At 35.9% G+C, this 11,546-nt stretch overlaps 1 protein-coding gene across 1 annotated transcript; it reads left to right on the plus strand.

Moving 5' to 3' along the window:
• Positions 1-1,182: 1,182 nt before the first annotated feature.
• Positions 1,183-8,725, plus strand: LOC109219117 (histidinol-phosphate aminotransferase, chloroplastic-like). Its single transcript, XM_019383535.1, has 10 exons — positions 1,183-1,289; positions 2,273-2,514; positions 2,851-2,934; positions 3,051-3,205; positions 3,340-3,437; positions 4,229-4,337; positions 6,856-7,013; positions 7,312-7,454; positions 7,587-7,727; positions 8,430-8,725. The coding sequence occupies exons 2-10, from the start codon at positions 2,296-2,298 to the stop codon at positions 8,559-8,561; spliced, it is 1,239 nt and encodes a 412-aa protein (XP_019239080.1). The 5' UTR covers positions 1,183-1,289; positions 2,273-2,295; the 3' UTR covers positions 8,562-8,725.
• The last annotated feature ends 2,821 nt before the right edge of the window (positions 8,726-11,546 follow it).

The raw sequence follows: 11,546 nt of genomic DNA on the forward strand, positions 1-11,546 counted from the left end.
AAAGCTTTGACGTGATCATAGTGAGCGGTGAAAAAGTGCGAGCTAGCGTAATTCGAGAGAATATGACTAGAACATTATTGTAGTTGCTCGAGAGAGAATTACGATAAGTCGAATGCTCATGATCAGTAGAGAATAATTAAGCGAAATTATAGAAGACATAGCAGGAAAGACTCGATAATTGGAAAAATCATAACTCTAGACCTCTTTAATTTAGTCTCCAACCCTTAGTTTCTTTAGTTGATAAATTTCTATTGCTTTTTGATAATTATTAGTTAATTAGTTTAAGTAACTTAAAAGTTATTTGAGCTTCTCCTCTTGGTGATATTGAACAATTATAGTAAAACCTTAGTTCTCGGTGGGATTCGACTCCGGACTTTTAGACCAAATTATATTTGCAGCGACCGCTCATCCTTTTTAGAACTAGAGTTGGGCGTGATCACAACTCCTGAGCAACCAAATTCCTCTAAGAGCTCTAAGGTAAACGTCCATTGGTTGATTATGAAACCTTGTGGTTCTCTAATAATTTCCATTCCCAAGAAATAGTGAATGTCACCCAAATTTTTAACTATAAATTATGAATTGAGAAATGAGTAATGTGGTCTATTTCTACCATGTCATTACTAGATAACATCGACATAAACTGCTAGAATAGAAACAAGACCTCCATTTTGCCCGAAGAACAAAGAGTAGTCATTTAAGGAAGTTGAGTAACCCTTGAAACTAAGAGCACCAGCTAGTCTAGCATACCACTGTCTAGAAGCCTGCTTCAATCCCCATGTAGACCTCTTCATGTAAATCCCCATGCAAAAATGCATTATTAACATCAAGTTGAGACACCTTCCAACCCTTCTTCACAGCCACGGTCAAAAGACACCTGATTGTGGTCATTTTTATCCAAGGGGAGAATGTCTCACAATAATCAATGCCTTCTCTTTGAATATCCCCGTTACCACCAATCTTGCCTTTAGTCTCTCAACAGATCCATCTGATTTGTGAATCCAAAGGCAAGGTAAGAAAGAGTTTGGTTAAATGGAGATATTAATTAATACTCACTTGAACTTCATTTTCCTTGCAAATTTACTAAATTTTGATTGGAAAACTTTTTGTGGCGACTTATGAAACTCAACGGGTAGTCATTAACGAACAGCCCACTCGCCACGTATAATAAAGACAAATGAATTACTATCTTATTCTCATTTCTTAAAAATCAAATTAAATAGAGAAAACAAACTTGCTCCTGAACGTTTCATCCCTTTCACTTCGCAGCCTCATTCTCCGGCAAATCGACGGTGAGTTCCTTCCCGCTTCTTTCATATATAGCGTTACTGATATTTTTTGAATTAATTAGGTTATGATTTTATCTATACTGACTCTATTAATCTTAATTTGTGCTCGATTAGTTATCTATTTGACTATTTGATTAGTTGTCTAACGATTTTAACTGTAAAACATGAACTGTAAATTGGGCTTAAATATGCTAATTTGTATAGCTCTTTGTGATGTTTACAAGGTAATAAACATTTTATATTTACTTCAAGGAATAGAGATTAGGCCATAAAGGTGAAATTTTTTATCGTTATACTGTGAATTTTAGCCTTGAGATGAAAGTCCTAAATTAAAAGAACTTCACCAAATCTTCTAGCTATTAACCCAGTATGATTTGATTATTCGAAACTAATCCGAGATATAACAAGGGCATTGGCTCAGTGTCAATGAAATTGATAAATTGATATTTTTAATGCTTCCTTATGGGTTCCTATAGCGACCTCAAGTTAATATACAATAATAATTGGGTTCACGGTCAAACACTTGTAGATGTTTAGTAGATTTAATGATACATATACAGGGTCTGCGTCGAAAGCTACCAGGTTCACGTGAACCCATAAGTTCCATAGGTAATATTCTAGATCCGTCTCTGCTTCCTCTGTCATAAGAACAATAATGAGATTGTGAGTTCAAGAATCAATCCATCTAATTTTCAGCGTGAACGTGATGTTTACATAATTCAGAAACTACATGGGAGTACTATAAATTACAACTTTTTGTGTTGAAAAATGCCTAAAAGTAAAATTTCTTAAGCATTGTAATAGTATCATTCTTTTCTCTGGAGTAGAGAGAGTGATTCATAATTCTTCGTATTGTGCTTCTCTTCGTATCATACTTTCTTTCTCTGTCTTCCATTTCCTTTTTGGCTTTTTTATATATAACTAGTGCACAATGTTTAGGATCAAATATAATCCTTTGATATTTTCTGCTTAAACTCTCAATGCAGGGAAGAAAAGTTACTATTGATTAATGGGTGTGATTGAATTATGCAATTCTTCATCTCTTTGCATTGGTAGAGCAAAACCCAGTTGTTTAATTGAAAAAAGTCGGACAAGGAGAATTGCTTGCATGGCCTCCTCAGTGCCAGTGCGAGAGGAAAGTCAGCAGAAACAATGTGTGACTGGGGATGCTTTTATCCGGCCCCATCTTCGCAAATTGTCCCCTTATCAGCCCATTTTGCCTTTTGAGGTGAATACGTTGGATCCATGTCTTACTTTAATGCTGTACGACTGTTAAAAAGTTCCTTCATAATTGTTTCTTCATCATTTGTTTTTCTTTTTTCTCCTTTTTGTTGTTAGGCATGACATGCAAAGTTCCCTCTCTATCTCTCTTGTAAAATATATGGTTTAAGAATTGAACTACGTGTCTACTATATAAATAGAAGTGCTGTGAGGAAAATGTTATGTTTTTTTGTTTTCCTTCTCATTTATCTGGGATATAATGATGTGAATGGTAATTATGTGTTAATGTGATGTTTTCTTCATTCTTTTTGGTTGCATCTTAAGGTTGCTTGCAATTGTACAGGTGTTATCCACTCGTCTCGGTAGAAAACCAGAGGATATTGTGAAATTAGACGCTAATGAGAACCCATATGGCCCTCCTCCAGAGGCAAGTTGTATCTTTTGCAATGCCAATGTTTAAAGGGAAAAAAAAAATTTGGGACATTATTTTTGTGTAACTATATTTTCCTCCTACTGAATTTTAAGCTGTAGAATTTCTTGCAGGTATTCGATGCTTTGGGGACTATGAAATTTCCATATATTTATCCTGATCCTGAAAGTCGTACCTTGCGTGCGACCCTTGCTGAAGATTCTGGCCTTGAATCTGAGCATATTCTTGCAGGGTGTGGTGCAGATGAACTCATTGATTTGATTATGCGGTAAGTAATAGGGTTGGAATTACCCAATTATCTAAAGTCTAACTAAATGCTGGCTATAACTATTTGGCATTTTTGCAAATATAGTCCTTGTTTGACCTACAGTCCAGATATCATTAACTGTTTTTCTGCTGCAGGTGCGTATTAGATCCTGGTGACAAGATTGTTGACTGCCCACCCACTTTCACAATGTATGAATTTGATGCAGCTGTAAATGGTGCACACGTCATAAAGGGTAGATACGAGTTTTAGTTATGTTCCTAGTTATTATTATACCGAATTTTAGCTCGTTCCTCTTCTAGAGGAGTCTTGAACTTGTTTTGGTGCAAGAAATCATCTTTGTTAGAAAATATTGTAGAGATCTTGGAAGAAGAAAATGTATACAGAAAGAAGTTACAAAGGGGGTGGAGGGGAGAAGGTGGGATGGAGAGAGGGAGGGAGGGAGGGAGGATCCTATTGTCACTTAGATCAAGAAAGACCAAAACTTTTAGGAACACACAATCTTTGAGCAATTATTGGTTTACATTAGATAAGATACCCTGAGATTCTTCTTATTTTGATAAGTAAAATAACCTGACATTATCTAATGACATCTTTGTATGGTTTTGTACTAGCTGTTTTTAATTCCTGAAACAATTGCTGAAATCTAATCATTCTCAACCCAAAGGATGTTGCGATCCTAGCTTTCATCATTTTTGACATAAGCTGAATATTTATGTGCTTCTTAACAAGTAGTTGGATTGGAATCTCTGCGGCTTGTTAGTTGTTACTGTTACTTAGCCATCTGGCCTTTGTGCATCAATGGCATATTACTTGTTAATACCATACTGTGTAAATGTCAAATTTAATAGAGAAATGGAGTGAGTACATTGAAAATGCAGGCAGTCTACATTCAGATGAAGCAATGCTTTAAAGCATGACAAATAAAATGAAATAAACTGATCACGTCTAGTTTTCTTGAAAGCCTCAATTATTGTTGAGTCTTCTGTCAATAATTGTTAATCCGTGGCTGTCTCAAACTGGCAGTGCCTCGAAATCCAGACTTTAGCTTGGACGTAGAACGGATTGCAGAAGTGGTTGAACATGAGAAACCGAAGTGCATATTTCTGACTTCACCTAATAATCCTGATGGGAGGTATAGCTGCATTGAATTCATGGTCTATTTCTCTTTGTTGTTGTACTTTTTTCCCCTAGACTGTACTGTTGGGTTTTGGATGTGTTTAATTAATATATTAAATACTTAAAAGAGGGTGAATGGGAAATGGAGGGAAATAAAATTTTTGAGTGAAATTTTAAGTTCCCCCCTTGGCAAATGGGCATTGTCCCATATTGGAAGAGGAAGAGGTTTTTTATGGGTATATAAGCAATTGCTCTTCTTCTAGCTCTTAAAGAGTTGAGAAGAAGGCAAGCCTCGCGCCGCCGTCGTCGCTCGCTCGGCTTTGGCTACGGCTACGGCTACGGCTACGGCTTCGGCTTCGGCTTCGGATTCGGATTCGGATTTGGTCAAATGATCGATTGATTGATTAACTTTTTGGACCAAATTTATTTGTTAATAGTAAAATATTAACAGAAATGTTATTAAATATTTGTTTTAATAACAAAATATTAATATTAAATCCAATCCGTTTTTCTGTTTTGGTAACAGAAAAGTAACTACCCTCTTCAATTTTCCCTCTTTATTTTCCCTCTTTATTATTGAGTAAATGGCCATTTATGTAATGACATTTATGCTGTGGGCGTTTTGCATAAACAGCCATTCTGAAGAGTTGCACCTCTTCAGATTTCAGCCTAACTTTGGCTATAAATACAACACTATTCTGCTCAGAATTTCACTACGATTTTCTGAGTTTCTTCTCCTTCTTCTGCATACTTTTAGCATCAAACAAAGCAAAAAGTAAGTGTGATTTGCTACCGAACTTTGTGTTCGCTGAAACACTGTAGCAAAAAGTAAGTGTGATTTGCTACCGAACTTTGTGTTCGCTGAAACACTGGGGTTTGATGTACCACTACACCAGTGTGTAATTCGTTCTATCCTGGGAGGAAATAATCCATAACCTTGGGTACTAGGAGGGGATTAAATTCCTTAAGGAAACACTGTGAATTCAGTGGGCTCGAATTGGTTTTATGTCATTTCTGTTTATGTTCATTTCTGTTTATACTCATTTATATTTCCAGAATTATTTTACAAATACAATGAACATAACAACTGTACTGCACGCGAGAGTCTCTCTCTCCTTTTTTCCCCTGTCTAAGTTTGGAGTTCGGACCATGTTCAAAGCTTTTAGTAGCACCCTTTTTGTTCCTTATTCATTATTTTCAAGTCTACGAGATAGAGAAAATGAGTACTAGGAACTTATTACTAGAATTTCAAGTTAGCCAGTAATTCTATACTGCACTCTGTAAAGCAAAGCCCCTTTTCTTGTATTTTCACATCATAAATGGCGGCTTTATAATTTCTGGATGAGGCTTCATTTTCCATTTGAAACTTCCACACACCTCCATCCTGCGAAAACGCTCTTTTCATTCAATCTCTATTTGCTCCATTTTTATTGCCAAGGTCAATTCTTTACCTTTTCCCGAGCCTTATAAAGATTGATTAAGGCCCCCAGGGCTTTGGTCGGTAAGAGCATAAAGCATGTCATTGATTCGAACCCTACCGCAGACGATAGATTGATTATGCTTACACATAGAAGGCGGACCTGTTATCCATTGAACTTTGAACCGTGCGCCATTGGCCCTCGGGGATTTCTCGGTTATAAAATAAATAGATAGATTATGCTTACACAAAATATTTACCGTTTCCCATTTGGGAAAGGTAGCAATTACTAGTTTCTAGAGCTTATTGCCTTGGAAAAAAGGTTTTTTTCTATTGTCCTTGACTACAGTATCTCTGCGTTACAGCTGAATGGGCAGAATAAAGCAGTAACTAGTTCAACAAGGAGTAGCAATTGTAAACTTGTATTGAAATGACCATGTATCTTTGCAAGGATAAAATAATCAGTGGCCTTTGCTTGGGTATCTTAAGCGGACCAAGAATACACTACTGGCCAGAATGACTTTTATCAGACAAGGGTCTGGAAGTGTGCATGTAGCAATTGTCTGTAGCATCTGGACTGAGGGGACCTGTGACTGTTTAAGTCTAAGACTTCTTTATTGGGATAGCTCTGAGGGACTTTAAAAGAGATTAGAATGCTCACATCAATTAGTGTTAGTTTATATTATGCAGCTTGAAGACATCATTGTTCTGCACAGTATACTCTCCCCTCTATTCTACTATTGATAAAGGGCCCAAAGTGTTACAAAAAGTTAACTAGTTAAGTGATTTATGTATTAAAAAGAAAGAGTTAAAATAATGGCTGTAAAAGGAGCTATAAGCAATTATGAAGTAAATTGAGCAAAGTTTAGAAATTTATTATTGAAATAACCTAATAATGTGTTGCCAGGATATTTTTTATAGGATTTCCAAATTTTGGCACGTATTTCTGCACCTCAGAGAATTGGACAAGATTTATTTTCTACGTAGAACAGTACTTTTGCTCACTTTCCAATTGGTTGACTTATCTTTTGTTTATTGTTTCTTTGCTGTTATACATTTTAATTCCAACCTCCTTTAAGTTTGTCATTCTATTGTGACGATCTATCTTGTTGAACAGTATAATTGATGATGATACCCTTCTGAAAATACTTCATCTGCCCATATTGGTAATACTGGATGAAGCATATGTTGAGTTTTCTGGAATGGAGTCCAAGATGAAGTGGGTGAAGAAGCACGAGAATCTGATTGTTCTTCGCACGTTCAGCAAAAGAGCTGGTGAGTTCATTCTTTTTCATTTGACATCTATGAAAAAATTCAATATATTTACTTGGAAAACCAATGTGCTCTTTTGCTGATATAGTGCAAGATCTTATAGTTATGGCTGTTACATGCTCATCTCATTCTGTTATTTCGTATTATCAACTTGTAGTAGTAATGAAGGCTTCTTGTGTCTTCCTATTTGCGAAATTTGTGTTTATAGGAGGTGTCATGAATGGGTGTGATTTCCTTCTCAAAAACAAATGGGTGTGATTAAAGAATAGTTGACTAGTAAAAGTGGCATCTCAATCATCAGGTTTAGCTGGACTCAGAGTTGGATATGGAGCTTTTCCAAAGAGTATTATTGAATTCCTTTGGCGAGCAAAACAACCATATAATGTGTCTGTTGCTGCTGAAGCTGCAGCATGTGCTGCATTAAAGAATCCCGCTTATCTAGAGGTATCTCGGGATATGGAACATTTCCATTGAGCATTCTTAAATAACTTTGCCCAAATGTTCGGATCTCTCTTATAGGTAAAGAAGTCATATTTTATTTGGAAGCTTAACTGATTATCGTGTCATTTATGCCAGAATGTGAAAGTGGCACTGGTGCAAGAAAGGGATAGGCTATTTAATCTCTTGAAAGAAGTCCCATTTCTTGATCCATATCCAAGCTATTCTAATTTCATTCTCTGTAAGGTTACATCGGGAATGGATGCCAAGAAATTGAAGGTAAAAGTCTAACAATTTTGTACTTCTTCTATTGCAATTCATTCTTTTGTTTAATAGGTCTTATGTCTTTTCGTAAGACCTATTAAACATAATTGCACCCAAGGGTGTGGCCTATTGGTCAATGAAGTGGGTTGGGAACCTGAGGTCTCTGGTTCAAATCCCAGCATAGACAAAAACACTAGGTGATTTCTTCTCATCTGTCCTTGGTGTGGATAGAGTTACCTGGTACCTGTTACTGGTGAGAGGTGGCAGGTATCTAGTGGAATTAGTCGAGGTGCACGCAAGCTGATTTGGACACCACGATTATTAAAATAAAGGTATTATGTCTTTTCATTTTGGGCTAAGCATCATTATGGGAAGCTTTGAGACCAAGGTGAAAGCAGTATTATAGTCTAGGTGCGCACGAGCTGGCCCGGACACCATGGATATTACAAAAAATATTAAAGAACATAAATAAAGTAAAAGCATCTTTAACGAATTAACTCATCTATATTATGTTATGGTAGCATCACAGAATAAGGTTCAATTGAACTATGTAGAAGTGGGGTCTAAGCCTCTAAGGCATGGTTGTGAAGTGATCCTATTTTTCCCACGCTCTACATATGTTTATGGAAATATTATCATGAGATTTTGAGGCAGTTGGCAGTCCAAAAAGCATGATAATTTCTCCCTACGTTTTAACCATAAAAACTTTTGTTGCAGGAAGACCTTGCGACTATGGGAGTGATGATCCGTCACTACAATAACAAAGAACTGAAGGGATACGTTCGCGTGTCTGTAGGGAAGCCTGAACACACGGAGGCATTAATGAAATGCCTCAAGCACTTCTATTGATCTTGACTGTGTTTGAATCGACAAGTTCTGAGATGCCTTATTTTCTCCTAAGATGACGACGAATTGGGAGTTATTCTTTGCTATTAATGTTAAATGCAAAGAAATCAATTCTTCATATGCTGGTCGGAGCATCAGCTTAAAGTTAGTGTTAGATGAACCGAGTTCCGGGGGGGGGGGGGGGTTATAGAGTTTGTCTTGACTCTCAAGTCAAGTGTACATTATGTTGAAAAATTGCCATGTAATGGCTTTTATTAGGTTGTACCTTTAGACTTTGTAACTTACCAACTAGTTGACTGATTTGAAAAGATATCTTAGTTCTTCATTGATATTCTTCTCCCTTTTTGAAATGATCAAGTGATTTGTCATAATCTTGTCTCACCGTATTTGCTAATCATATGGGGGTGAAGTGCACAAATAGCCACTAACAGCACCTGTCTTTATTTTAAAGCCAGTGTTTTAAATGTCTTTAGTTTTTAGCCACTGGTTTAATAAACTTATACCTGACTGGACGAAAATACTCTTCTGCTATAACCTATACCTACGAAAACATTAACGAGCAGCAGCAGCACTTCACTGTGATAGTCGAAATTGAAGAAACTTCTCTTCCGATTTCAAAAATTCAACATTCTCATCCAAAAATCGACATATATTTACAGTAAGTTATACTTTTATGTGTTTCTATTGATGTTTAGATCGACATAGTTATACTCTTTCCGATTTCTATTGATATTTATACTGTAAGTAGAAATTTGATTTTTTTTTTTTGAATTTCTGGATTGATAAAGTTAAGGACATCGCCTCCTATGATAATTCTATGAAAATTGAGCACATAATATTAAGGACATAGTGTCCTCATTTTGCAAATTGAATTGAAAAAGTTAAGGACACAATGTCCTTAACTTTGTTGATGTTCTACTGTACATTAAGGACATACTGTCATAGTTTTGCAAATTGTTTTGAAAAAGTAAAGGACACTAAGTCCTGAAGTTTGAGTTTCAAATTCAAAAGGTTAAGGACATTTGGTCCTTAACTTACACTTATTAGTTAAAACTTGTCCTTAAGTTTGAATTACAGATTGAAAAGTTAAGGACATGAGTCCTTAAGTTTGACTTGCAGGTTCAAAAGTTAAGGACAGGAAGTCCTTAAGTTTTACTTGCAGGTTCAAAAGTTAAGGACAGCAAGTCCTTAAGTTTGAATTACAGGTTCAAAAGTTAAGGACAGGAAGTCCTTAAGTTTACTTGCAGGTTCAAAAGTTAAGGACAGGAAGTCCTTAAGTTTGAATTACAGGTGAAAAGTTAAGGGCATGAGTCCTTAAGTTTGACTTGAAGGTTCAAAAGTTAAGGACAGGCAATCCTTAAGTTTGAATTCCAAGTTCAAAACCTAAGGACAGGCAGTCCTTAAGTTTCAATTACAGGTTCAAAAGTTAAGGATAGGCAGTCCTTAACTTTGAATTCCAAGTTAAAATGTTAAACACTTGGTCCTTAACTTGGTCTTGAACTTACAGTACCTGTTCTTAATTATACAAGGATTGCTTTATAAAATATGTCCTGAGTTTCCCATTCTCTTGACTTGCAGGATGGAAACAATATGCATTATAGTTGCTTTTAATGGTAGATGGACTGAAGACTATAAATATCTTGATCATCAAACAAAGCTTGTTCTAGTACCTGAGTCAATTCGGTTTGAAGATTTCATTAAACAGACCTTTGAGGTTATTGAATTGGATAGACACAAGTTTGAAGCAGTGATATGGTTTGATATTAACCTTGGAACAAGCAAATGAATTCTTGTATCCAAAGATAGATCTTCACACATGTATAGAGTTACTAAAAACTCATTCACTCTTCAAGGGCTGTCGTTTCATTGTTGATATTTCGGAAAGAGTTTTTGGATCAACAAGCAATGAACATGTCAACACAGAAACTCAACATGACAATCAAAACAAATGCCAACAGATAATGGAAATAGATATGGTTGAAGAGGTGCTTCAAACACATGTCAACAGAGAAACTCAAGATGACAATCAAGACAAATGCCAACAGATAATGGAAATAGATATGGATGAAGCTCAACCAATAACTGAAGAGGTGCTTCAAACATTTGATTCTATTCAAGTAGAAGGACAAAGCATTATAGAGATTGACAACGAACAAGCTTTGGGTATTCAAGTCTTAGAGAGTGCACCGGTAATCGAAGAAGTTGCTGAAAAAACCTCTACTCAAATAACTAGACGAAGATCAATTTTGAAACAAAAAGAATCCCCAACTATGATATTAAGAGAAAATGCTTTGTTGGAAGAAATAAAAGTCGGATCAGTATTTGACAAGAAGAGTATAATTAACTGTTTTTCCAATATAGCAATTAAAGGACATTTTGAATTCAAGGTTGTTAGGTCAAGCTCAACAAGATATTCGTTGTAATGCAATGATGATAGGTGTTGTTGGTGTGTGCGTGCTTTCAGAATTAAAGATTCAACACTGTTCAAGATAGTAAAGATTGAGAAAAAGCATGACTGCTCTGTTAACACAATGAAAGCAGATCAAAGTCATGCTACTTCAAAGTTGATTAGTGCTTACATTATCGACAATCTTCGGGACCCAAGGTTTGAAGTTACACCAGCTTTTGTCATGGCAGAGATGAAAAAATTACATGGACTAGACATTGGATATCACAAGGCGTGGCGTGCTATTCAACATGCTTCCGCTTTAATAAGAGGAACTCCCGAAGAGAATTATGAATTATTGTCTTCATACTTGTATATGATGACAAGTAAAAACCCGGGAACTTATACTAACATAAAGATAGACGACAACAACAGGTAAACAATCAAAAAAAAGTTTATTAGTACGTTTTATAAAATTTAGGACATGCTGTCTTTAACCTTGTTAACTTTTGAGTTGTAACCAGAAGTTCAGGACTGGTTGTCCTTAACTTTTGAACTTGTAATTCAAAGTTAAGGACTGTCGGTCCTTAAGTTTGAACTTT

The sequence above is a fragment of the Nicotiana attenuata genome, unplaced genomic scaffold, assembly GCF_001879085.1.
Source record: "Nicotiana attenuata strain UT unplaced genomic scaffold, NIATTr2, whole genome shotgun sequence".
In the NCBI taxonomy this organism is placed as follows: Eukaryota; Viridiplantae; Streptophyta; class Magnoliopsida; order Solanales; family Solanaceae; genus Nicotiana; species Nicotiana attenuata.